At 43.1% G+C, this 13,028-nt stretch overlaps 1 protein-coding gene across 1 annotated transcript in view; it reads right to left on the reverse strand.

Moving 5' to 3' along the window:
• coch (coagulation factor C homolog, cochlin (Limulus polyphemus)) overlaps positions 1-13,028 on the reverse strand; it is a 110,316-nt gene that overhangs the window by 38,219 nt on the left and 59,069 nt on the right. Inside the window, exons 5-6 of the mRNA XM_080202005.1 lie at positions 5,657-5,790; positions 3,973-4,035 (exon numbers count right to left, since the gene is read on the reverse strand). Of these exons, the coding sequence (XP_080058131.1) occupies positions 3,973-4,035; positions 5,657-5,790 (197 nt within the window). The remainder of the gene's footprint in view (positions 1-3,972; positions 4,036-5,656; positions 5,791-13,028) is intronic.

Genomic DNA, 13,028 nt, shown 5'->3' on the forward strand with positions numbered 1-13,028 from the left:
ATCTGTTTCCAAGTGCTGGGTGGACTTGAAACTGGGACAGTTTCAGATCTGTCTTCTGGGCCACGCCATACACACACACTGCCTGCAAAAATATCAGCGAGTCCAATTTTCTCTGCAGAAGCCGTTAAGGGGGATGGGGCTTAACATGCCCAAAACACTCAGGGAGGCAATCTAGGACTGACTCTGTAGCTGTAAAGACATATAATAAACTGCTCCATGTTTAAGTTCTATAGGCCTATCTCCTGGTCTTTTTGTAACTTATAGAATCATACAGCACAGAAGAGGCCCTTCGGTCCATCGAGTCTGCACTGACACGTTAGAACTACCTGAACTCCCACCTAATCCCATTTGCCAGCACTTGGTCCATAACCCTGAATGTTATAATGTGCCACATGCCCATCCAGGTACGTTTTAAAGGATGTGAGGCATCCCGCCTTTCCAATTCTCCCAGGCAGCACATTCCCGACCGTCACCACCTTCTGGGTAAAGAAGTCTTTCCTCACATGCCCCCTAACATCCTGCTGCTCACCTTGAACCTATGTCTCTTCATGACCGTCCCTTCAACTAAGGTGAATAACTGCTCCTTATCCACTCTGTCCATGCCCCTCAGAATCTTGTATACCTCAATCAGGTTATTCCTCAGTCTTTTCTGCTCAACAAAAACAACTCAAGCCTATCCATCCCTCTCTTCATAACTTAAATATTCCATCCTAGGGAGTATCCTGGTGAATCTTCTCTGCACCCCCTCCAATGCAATCACATCTTTCCTATAGTGTAGTGACCTGAACTGCACATAGTGCTCTAGCTGTGGCCTTGCCAAATAATTAGACCCAAACAGTATCATAGAAATCCTACAGTACAGAGAGGGGCCATTCAGCCCATCAAGTCTGCACCGACTACAACCCCACCCAGGCCCTACCCCTATATCCCTACATATTTTACCCACTAACCCACACTACGGGGCAATTTTTAGCAGGGCCAATCAACCTAGCCCACTCATCTTTGGACTGTGGGAGGAAACCGGAGTACCCGGAGGGAACCCACACAGGCACGAGGTGAATGTGCAAACTCCACACAGACAGTGACCCAAGCCAGGAGTTGAACCCAGGTCCCTGGAGCTGTGAAGCTGCAGTGCTAACCACTGTGCTACCGAGCCGCCCACAGTAAAAACTTAAAAAACTTCACAAACTTTAAAAACTTCACAAAACTTTATCAAGGGAAGTTGTGACACTGACATATTATTTAAAACAACCAACTTCCCTCTTTTTACTTCTGTGTAACATATTTTACTTGTAAATAATCCTAGATAATAGTTTTGGCCTAAACAGTCTGACAATGGCCTATTTCCCATTATTTGAGATGACAGGAGAATATTATTAGCATTCTACACATTTCCTAATCACCAATCCTGTTTTGGAGTTTTTGCAATTTTGAGACTGACCTGGAGGAAGTTAAGCCAAATATTACAGAACATAAAGATGCAATATTCAGTTCATAGAACGTTCCATCTGCTAATGGGAATGTTGACATCAGTAAAACATCTGAAAGGATGTTCAGACTTTGGCGATCACCATTTAAGAATGCTTAAAACTCTAATTACAAAGAATTGGATAAATCGTTCTGCAGAAAATGTCTTTTGTTACATTTCTGTAAATATTACTAATCATTTCATTGACAGATAGTAGCTCACAGGAAGAAGTAGATGGTTTAGTCAGATGGGCAGAATACTGGCAGATGGTTCTGAACCCTGATAAGTATGAGGTATACACTTTGGAAGAAGTAATAGGACAAGGGAGTATTTAATGAATAGTATGACATTAGGAAGCTCAGAGGAACAGATCGTTCTTGGGTAAATTATTCACAGATCCCTGAAGGCAGCAGAGCATGTAAATAGGATAGTTAAAAAGGCATATAGGACACTGGCTTTAATCAGTCATGGCATAGAGTATAAAAGCAATCAATATAAGAGCAATGTAGGAGCTATCGAGAATGTTGGTTCAGCCACAGCAGGAGTACTGTGTGCAGTTTTGATCACCTCACTATAGGCAGGATGTGATTGCACTGGAGGGGGTACAGAGGAGGTTCACCAGGATGTTGCCTGGGATGGAGCATTTGAGCTATAAGAGGAGACTGGATAGACTTGGATTGTCTGAGGAGTGGACATGACTGATGTGTAGTAAGATTAGGAGGGGCTTGGACAGGGTAAATAGGAAGTGGCTGTTTCCCCTTGGTTGAGTAGTCAACCTCGAGAGGGCATTGTTTTAGGGGAAGGGGCAGGAAATTCAGAGGGGATTTCAGAAATAATTTCCACTCACAGGGTGGTGGGAATCTGTAATGCATTGCCTGGGAAGGTAGTCAAGGCTGGAAACCTTACAACCTTTAAGAAGTATTTGGATGAGCTCTTGAAATATCATAGAATTCATGGATATGGGACAAGTGCTGAAAAATGGGATTAATCATAGAATCATTGAATCTATGGCCCAAACTGGTCCATACTGACCAAAATACTCATCTAAGCTAACCCCATTTGCCTGCTTTTGGCCCATATCCCTCAAAACCTTCACTATCCATCTATCTGCCCAAATGCCTTTTAAATATTGTCAATGTCCCTGCCTCAAAACCACTTCTTCCAGCAGCTCATTCTCTGTGTAAAAAAGTTGTTCCTCAAGGTCCCATTAATTCTTTCCCCTCTTAACTTAAACCTATGCCCTCTAATTCTCGATTCCCCAACCCTGAGAAAAAGACAGTGCATTCACCTTACCCATGCCTCGCATGATCTTCTACACCTCTATAAGATCACCCCTCAGTCTCCTACGCTCCAAAGAAACAAGTCTCAGCCTATCCAATCTCTTGCTATAACTCAGTCCCTTAAGTCCTGGCAACATTCTTGTAATTCTCTTCTGCACTCTCTCCTATAGCAAAGCAATCAAAGCTGAACACAATACTCCAGATGCAGCCTCACCAATGTCCTGTACAACTGCAACACCGCTTCCCAACTTCTGCACTCAACGCCCTGAGTGATGAAGGTCAGCATGCCAAAAGCCTTCTTCACTGTCTTATCTACCTATGACTCTACCTTTAGAGAACAGTGCACCTGAACTTCAAGGTCCCTCTGTTCTGTAATACTCCCTAAGGTCCTACCATTCACTGTGAAAGTCCTACTTCAGTTTAACTTTCCAAAATGCAACACCTCACACTTATCTGTATTGAACTCCATTTGCATTTCTCAGCTCATTTCCCCAGCTGTTCAAGATCCTATTGCAACTTTTGATAACCTTCCTCTCTGTCTACAACATCACTAATTTAGTGTCATCTGCAAACTTTCTGTTCATACCTTGTACATTCTCATCCAAATCATTGATATAGATAACAAACAGTAATGGCCCCAGCACTGACCCCTGAGACACAACCTCCAGTCCGACAAGCATCCTTCCACTATTATCCTCTGCTTTGTACCATCAAGCTAATTGTATATCCAATTTGCCAGCAGTCCCTGGATTCCATGTGATTAGTGTGATTTTAATGGTAGTTATTGTTGGTACAGATGCAATGGGCCAAAGGGCCTTTTCTGCGTTGTTTGACTCTATGGCTGAAATTCTGCCATCTTGCCTACGATGGGAATCGCAGCAGGTGAGACAAAATTCGGCGGACCATTTGGAGCTCAAGTGAGAATTTCTTGTTTTGGTGCATGTGCGGCCACAGGTTTCTAGCCTTCACCTGTAAATAAACATGTTGTTGTTTTTCCCTTATAAGGTGAACCAATTCTGTTTTGGAGTTTTTGCAATTTTGAGATGATCTGGAGGAGGTTAAGCCAAATATTACAGAACATAAAGATGCAATATTCAGTTCATAGAACATTCCATCTGCTTACAGAAAAGTTGACATCAGTAAAACAGTAAAGAATTATTACAAGATTCCAATTTGTTTAGACAACATACAGTATGCTGGGATTTCCAGTTGAACAATACAGACCAGGAGTTGGAATTACTGTTGCCTTTGGCTGTCCAGATACTTCAAGCGCTTTCCTTTCAACTTCTGCAGAAAAAAGTAAAGTTAGGATTTCAGGCCAGTTAGAATAACAGAATCATTTACAACACTGAAGAGGGCCATTCAGCCCATTGAGTCCATTCCAGCTCTCCTTGGAGAAACCCACTCAGTTTCCATATCCCACTTGATTGCCATAGCCCTGCAGGTTAATTCCCTCACATGCCCATCTAATTTCCACTTGAAATCATTGATTGTTTTCCATTCCATCACTCCCTTGGGCAGCAAATTCTAAGTCACTACCATATGCTGCATAAGCTAGTTCTTCACAATTCCCAGGCATCTCTTCCCCAGAATCTGAAATCTGTGTCCCCTAGTACTTGTACAATCAGGCAATGGGAACAGATTTTATCCAAACCTGTCATATTCTCAATCTCCTTTGAATAGTCCTAACTTTTTCAACCCAGCCTTGCAACTAAAACTCTCCATCACTGGAACCACTCTGCTAAAACGTTTTGCACCATCTCAAAGGCCCTCATATATTTCCTAAGCTGTGGTGACCAGAACTGGATGCAATAGTCCAGAGCATAACCAACGCTTATAAAGGCTCTGTTTATTGTGATCAAAACCTGTATTTATGAAACCCAAATCATTCCCATATGCTTTGCTAGCCACTTTCTCAATATGTCCTAACACCTTCAAAGACATGGTGTCTCAGTTCCTACACAACTATAAGGAACACTTCGCTATGCATGTGGTTTGTCTTGTCTATAAATCTATCCTTTTTTTGTCTGACTGCAAGTGGGGTTAAAGATTTTTCTGTAAACCACATATGAATATGTAATATGCTGGATTCAAATAAAATTAATAACATGCTTTTATGTAGTTAGCAAGGTACCAATCATATACTCAAATATTAAGTAAGTTGGAACAACTTAAACCATTTAAAAGTTTCAGTTGAACACATGATTAAACAGACTACCTAAACCTGCATTAACATTGCAATATTTAACATTTAAAATCTTGCTTCTTGGACAGGACTAAAACCTAGCTTATAAGTCAAGGTCAGTTAGCTGATGTTTACTCAGTTCCAGTTTTTTCAAATGTTTTCCATGAGAAATGTCACAGAAAATCACTTGTTGTGTTTATAAAAGCAAAACCCAAAAGACAATTGTTTCAAATAGTTTTCAGGCTAGCAAGCCTGACACAGTGATTAATATGCTCCAGACTGGTCATCGTTAGTCTGTAAATTAATTGGAACAGGTTTCTAAAGCAGCCTTTATAAATGCTGACATATGGCAAATATGTTCCACAATACTATAATCCAAGCCAACGGATGAGTATTGAGGAGCATCAGATGTCTTTTTCTCATGATAACACATTGCTCAACTCATGAAAGTGTACCTCTGGAGTTTAAATTTTGCCAGGCTGCATAGCCCCTGTTTAAAACATCTTACTAAAGATATAGCTGTGTTTTCTCCACTGATAATGATTACTGATACTTTCCATAAAACTCACAACATAAAGGTGCAATTCCATGAGAAAATGGTTATTTATGGAGAAAAATAAGCATTCGCTCTTCAATTATTATACTTCGTTTTGTTTTGGAAGTTTCATCCCCATTTATTCATTTATTATTTGAAATCCTTGAGGAGAATGAAATAATGCTTACTGGAGACTGAAAACGAGCCCATCCATCGAGGAAGTGGTAAGGATCTTATCCCATTTGCAGTGGAAGCTTGATAATTTTCCTGTCCTGGTAGTTTCTGAAGACGAACTATTCCTCCCAAAGTGTCAATCACACCACTGGAATAAACCACAAGGAAAGGCAACACATCAGTGAAGAAAAGTATTCAGTGCTTCAACTGGGTAAATGTTGGGGGCAAGTCTCCCATTCTGACCTACTAATTTTTTGGCATGTCAGACTGGGAGATATGTGCGTGCGCCGATTCATGGGATTCGCACAATGGTTCCTGACGCGTGCGCATCTCCCAGCGAAGGAAGTCCAGGGAGGTTGGGACCATGCAGGAAACTGGCAGAAACAACAGGTAAGTACATTTAAGCTTATTTTAATATTATTTAAATGTGATTATCGGCCCGGGACTGAATTCGCCAGGCCCAATAACATCTCCCACCCTGCCAGTACAATTTCACTCCGGCATGGTTTACCAACATTCAGAAACTGGTGGGAGACCCTGCTGGAGAGAAGGAGGGCAATCTGGGGCTCCCAGGCAGTCACGCGGTGAGAGGTGGTGCCTTGTGGGCAAGGCACCCTGGCAGTGCCAGCCTGGGCCCCAGCACTGCCCAAGTGGTAAAGTGCCCATGACCAGGGGGCACCTTGGCACTGCCCACTCGGCATGGGGCAGTGCCAAGAGGGGTTGGGTGTGGGGCGATTGGTGGGGATTGGGGGTTCCGCTGCCGCAGACAGGGTCAATTGGGGTTGGAGGGAGGCCAGTGATCAAACTGGCCAGCAAACTGCAGGCTGACAGAGATGATGTGGGTATGCCGGCGTTGGACTGGCGTAAACACAGTAAAAAGTCTGACAACACCTGGTGTTGTCAGACTTTTTACTGGGCTGACAGAGACCCAGAGCTGTCAGCCTTCAGTGTGAATAGACCCGCCCCTGAGCTTTTAGTGATATTCATGATTGTGACTCCTGCATTGCATAGAATGTGGGATATTCGAGTCTGAACTCTCACTGAAAAAACAATCATGATTTACACCATTTTTCCGGTGAACTCAGCACTTAGAACTGTTTTGGGAGAATCACTCGCGTTCTGTCTAAAATGTAGATTAGCTGTCATGTTTTCCTCTTTTACAATAGTCATCAAAAATAATTAGTTGGCTGTGAAGTATGCCAAAGATAATTCTATAAATGCACAATTTTATTTGATTTCATCACAATGTAATGGAAACTGAAAGATACGGGAACAGTTTTCCGGCCTTGCTGTGCCTGGCACAGATCGCACCGATTCTGGAAAATAGCGCGCAGATCTAAAAACGGGTTTCGCGTCAAATGTTTGTAGTCATCCTGGTCATTTTGTACTGGTGCAAACTTGGTCATGCCCATAAAGTGCACAAGGTCAATTGGCATATTTAAATTAGTATTTAAAAATACACAGTGCCCCAATTCTCTCAGCTCCCAGGCTCTTTTGACCATCAGGCAAGGCAGAAGCCTGGTGACAATCACAATTGGTATCCACTAGCAGAGCCCAGGTGTAATGAACATGCTGGGGTTTTGGGTGGTCTGGGATGTGGTAGGGCAGCGCATTTCACTACCCACCTGGCACACAGGCAGTGCCAGTTGGGCACAGCCAGTGTGCCGGGGTAGTGCCGTGGGGATGTGGTCTGAGTGGGGGACATGAAGGGGGAATATGCAGAGCAGTATGGGGGGGTAGTTATGTGGAGATCAATGTATGGAGAGTCATGCAGGGAGTTTCATGAAGTGTTGAAGGGGATGCATATCAGGGGTCATGAAGGGGGACCCATTGGGAGGGACCTGGTCTATAGGCCAGGTCCCTCCCAGGAGGTGGGCGTGGTCTATAGGCCCCTAAATAATAACTTTGAGGTAGGGTGGGCTATAAACAGGCAAATAACAGATGCGTGTAAAAATAGAACAGCAATAATCATGGGGGAGTTTAACCTACATATTGATTGGCTGACTCAAGTCGGACACGGTGGACTTGAGAAAGAGTTCGTAGAATGCTGTTGGGATAGTTTCCTCGAACAGTATGTTACAGAACCTATGAGGGAGCGAGTTATCTTGGATCTGGTCCTGTGTAATGAGACAGGTAAAACTAATGATCTCCTTGTGAAGGATCCTCTTGGGATGAATGATCACAATATGGTTGAATTTCTCATACAGATGGAGGGTGAGAAAATTGGGTCCCAAACCAGTGTCCACTGCTTGAACAGAGGGGAGTACGATAGGATGAGGATGGAGTTGGCTATTGTAGACTGGGAGCGCAGACTAGTTGGTAGGACAGCTGAGGAACAGTGGAGGATTTTTAAGGAGATTTTTCTCAGTACTCAACAAAAATATATTCTGGTGAAAAAGAAGGGAATGTAAGCAAAGGGATAACAAGCCGTGGATAACTAAGGAAATAAAGGAGAGTATCAAATTAAAAACCAATGCATACAAAGTGGCCAAAATTAGTGGGCAACTAGAAGATTGGGGAAGCTTTAAAAAAGCAACAAAGAACAACTGAAAAAAGCAATAAAGATAGATTATGAAACTAAACTCGCACAAAATATAAAAACTGATAGTAAAACTGATATAAAACGGAAAAGAGTGGCTAAAGTAACTGTTGGACCCTTAGAAGACAAGAAGGGGGATTTAATAGTGGGAAATGAGGAAATGGCCGAGGCCTTAAACAAGTTTTTTGTGTCGGTCTTCACGGCAATTGATGGTCATGGGACTGTAGAGGGTGAGGACCTTAAAACAATTACTATTACTTGGTAGGCTAATGGGACTAAAGGTAGATAAATCCCCAGGCCCGGATGGAATGCATTCCAGGGTACTAAAAGAAACGGCAGAAGTAATAGTAGATACATTAGTTGTAATTTATCAAAATTTGCTGGACTCTGGGGAGGTGTCGGCTGATTGGAAAACAGCTAATGTAACACCACTGTTTAAAAAAGGAGGTAGACAAAATGGCAGGTAACTACAGGCCAGTTAGCTTAACATCTGTAGTTGGGAAAATGCTGGAATCCATTATTAAGGAAGAAATAGCAGGACACCTTGAAAAGAATGGTTCAATCAAGCAGACGCAGCATGGATTCATGAAAGGAAAGTCACGCTTGATGAATTTACTGGATTTTTATGAAGGTATAACGAGTGTGGTTGACAGAGCGGAACCGGTGGATGTGGTGTTTTTAGATTTCCAGAAGGCATTCGAGAAGGTGCCTCACAAAAGGTTGCTGCATAAGATGAAGGTACACGGAGTTGGGGGTAAAGTGTTAGCGTGGATTGAGGATTGGCTGTCTAACAGGAAGCAGAGAGTTGGAATCAATGGATGCTTTTCTGCTTGGCAGCTGGTGACTTGTGGAGTGCTGCAGGGATCGGTGCTGGGGCCTCAACTGTTTACCATATACATAGACAATCTGGAGGAGGGGACCGAGTGCAGGGTAACAAAGTTTGCGGATGACACAGAGGTGAGTGGGAAAGCAAATTGCGTGGAGGACGCGGAAAGTCTGCAGAGAGATTTGGATAGGCTCTGTGAGTGGGCGAGGATCTGGCAGATGGAGTATAACGTTGGCAAGTGTGAGGTTATCCACCTTGGAAGGAATAATAGTAAAATGGACTATTATTTAAATAGTGAAAAATTACAACATGCTACTGTGCAGAGGGACCCGGGGGTCCTTGTGTATGAATCACAAACACTCAGTTTGCAGGTGCAGCAGGTGATCAAGAAGGCAAATGGAATGTTGGCCTTTATCACGAGGGGGATGGAATATAAAAGCAGGGAGGTCTTGCTGCAATTGTACAAGGTACTGGTGAGGCCGCAACTAGAATACTGTGTGCAATTTTGGTTATTTGCAAAAGGATATTTTGGCCTTGGAGGGAGTACAGAGAAGGTTCACCAGGCTGATACTGGAGATGAGGGGGTTAGCTTATGAGGAGAGATTGAATAGACTGGGCCTGTACTCATTAGAGTTTAGATAGCTGTGGGGAGATCTTATAGAGACATATAAGATAATGAAGGGGAGTAGAAACAGAGAGATTATTTCCACTTAGAAAAGAAACAAGAACTAGAGGGACAGCCTCAAAATAAGGGGGAGTCAATTTAGAACAGAGTTGAGGAGGAACTTCTTCTCCCAGAGGGTAGTGAATCTTTGGAATTCTCTGCTCATTGAAGCAGTGGAGGCGACGTCGTTAAATGTGTTTAAGTCACAGGTAGATAGATTTTTGACCAATAAGGGAATTAAGGGTTATGGGGAGCAGGTGGGTAAGTGGAACTGAACCTGCCCCTCCCAAAGTGACGTGTAACTCATCACTCTCCCAAAAAATATGTGGGACGATTACAGTCCGTAGTGTTCTATGTTTCATGTTCTAAGATCTATGTGACAAGATCTCACATAGGAGACTGATTGAGAAAGGTGAAGCGCATGGAATTTGGGGGAACTTGGCGAGATGGATCAAAAACTGTTCACAAAGTGTAGTGGTAGAAGGCTGTTCGAGTGACTGGAGGCCAGTATCTGGCAGTGTACCACAAGGATCAGTACTGGGACCCTCATTGTTATATACATAAATGATATTGATGAAAATGTGGGGGGGATGTTAAACAATTTTGGAGACGATACCAAGATTGATAGGGTGATTAATAGTGAAGAAGATGGTTGTAGGTTACAAAAGGATATAGATGGGTTGATCAGATGGACAGAGCAATGCCAGATGATATTTAGCCTTGATAAGTGTGAGGTGATGTACTTTGGAAGAAGAAACAGACGAGGGAGTATTTAATGAATGGCAGGACACAGGGAAGAACAGAGGAACAGAGGGATCTTGGGTACTTATTCACAAATCCCTGAAGGTGGCAGAGGATGTGAATAGGATAGTTAAGAAGGCATATGGGACACTTGCTTTCATCAGTTGTGGTATAGAGTATAAGGGCAGTGTGGTTGAGTTAGAGTTGTACGGACCATTGGTTAGACTGCAGCTGGAGTACTGTGTATAGTTCTGGTCATCTCACTATAGGAGAAATATGATAGCAGTAGAGGGAGTACAGAGGAGGTTCACCAGGATGTTGCCGGGACAGAGTTAGAGTTATAAGGAGAGACTAGAATAGGCTTGGATCATGTATACATGATTGAGGTGCATAGGGGTATAGACAGGGTGAATCGGGAGCAGCTGCTCCCCTTGGCTGTAGGGTCAATCATGAAAGGTAATGGGCAGGGGATTAAGAAGGGATTTGAGAAAAAACATTTTCACTCAGAGCGTTGTGTGAATCTGGAATGCACTGCCTGGGAGATAGTCGAGACCACAAACCTTATAAACTTGAAAAAATATTTGTATGTGCTCTTGAAATATCATAGTATTCAAGAATATGGGACAAGTGCAGGGAAATGGTATTAGTGCACCTTCAGTGGTAGCAATTGTTGGTGCAGACTCGATGGGCTGAAGGCCTATTCTGTAGTATATAACTCTATGACTAAGGAATCTTATGAAGCAAAAACTTATACCGAGCCACTTAAGGTAACATAGGACAAATGACCAACAAGATCTAGGTTTTAATGAGCATCATAAATAGTGCTTTCCAAGAAATTTTCCACTGTGAAGGTGGATTTCTACATGCTACTACAGATGACTCAGGTAAGATTTCACAATTGTTTATTTTAGATCAAAGTAGAGAGTACATAGTGTTAGAGACTTCTAATAGAGTACCTTCATCCAATAAAAACCCACAGGAAAATAAATAAAGCACTCACAGAACTCCACTATACAGCACTCTGACACACAGCACTCTGACACACAGCACACTGATGCATAGCATGCCAATACACAGAACTCACTACAAAGCACTCCAATACACAGCATTCCAATACACACAGAACTCCAATACACTGCACTCCAACACAGCGCTTCAATTCAGTGCTCTGATACACAAGACTCCAATACAGTGCTCCAATATACAGTGCTCCAATACACAGCACTCCAGATTGCAGTTCTCCAATGCATAGCACTCCGAAGCTCAGCACTCCAATATGCAGCACCCCAAAACAGTGCTCCATTATAGTGTCTAATACACAGCACACCTATGCAGTACTCCAATACGAAGCATTCCAATACAGCACATCAATACATAGTATTCCAATACAGAACTCCAATACAGAACACTCCAATACACCACTCCTTTTCAGCACTCCAATGCACAGCACTTCAATGCGCAGTGCTCCAACTTGGTACTCCAATGCACAGCACTCCAATACACAGCACTCCCATGCATCAGTGCAATACACCACATTCTCATGCAGCACTGCAATACACCACCCTGCAATACACTGCACTCCAATACAGAATTTCAGTTCAGCATTTATACACAACACTCCAATATACAGCACTCCAATATACAGTGCTCCAATATAAAGGGTTCCAATACAGTGTTCCAATACACAGCACTCCAGTACACAGCACTCCAGTATACAGCACCTTAGTACACAGCATTCCAAATCTCAGCACTCCAAATCCCAGCACTCCAAATCCCAGCACTCCAAATCCCAGCACTCCAAATCCCAGCACTCCAAATCTCAGCACTCCAAATCCCAGCACTCCAAATCCCAGCACTACAATACACAGCACTCCAAATCACAGCACTACAATACACAGCACTCCGATGCACAGCATTCCAATGCACAGCATTCCAATACAGCACTCCAATACAGCAGTCCAATACACAGCGCACCAATGCAGCACTCCAAAACACAGCACTCCAATATATTGCACCCTAATACAATACTCCAATACAACACTCACTTCAGAGCTCTCCAATGCACAACACTCCAATGCACAGCGCTCCACTACAGTGCTCCCATACACTGCACACAAATATGCACTCCAAAACACAGTGCTCAAATATACAGCACTCTCATGCAGCATTCCATTGCATACCACTCCACTATACAGCACTCCATTATACAGCATTCCACCACACAGCACTCCACTACATAGCACTCCATTTCACATCAATCCACTACACGGCACTCCAATATACAGCACTGCAATATACTGCACTCCAATACAGAGCTCAAAAATACACAGCATTCAAAGCACGGTACTCCAATATGCAGCACTCCAATGCACAGCACTCCACTACAGTGCTCCCATACATTGCACACCAATATAGCACTTGAAAACACAGTGCTCAGATATACAGCACTCCCATGCAGCACTCCATTGCACAGCACTCCACTATACAGCACTCCACTATACAGCACTCCACTACACAACACTCCACTATACAGCACTGCATTATACAGCACTCCAATACAGAGCTCTAAAATACACAGTACTTCAGTGCACAGCACTCCAATGCATGCACTCCAAT

The sequence above is a fragment of the Carcharhinus amblyrhynchos genome, chromosome 14 (genome assembly GCF_965287045.1).
Source record: "Carcharhinus amblyrhynchos chromosome 14, sCarAmb.v2.hapA, whole genome shotgun sequence".
In the NCBI taxonomy this organism is placed as follows: Eukaryota; Metazoa; Chordata; class Chondrichthyes; order Carcharhiniformes; family Carcharhinidae; genus Carcharhinus; species Carcharhinus amblyrhynchos.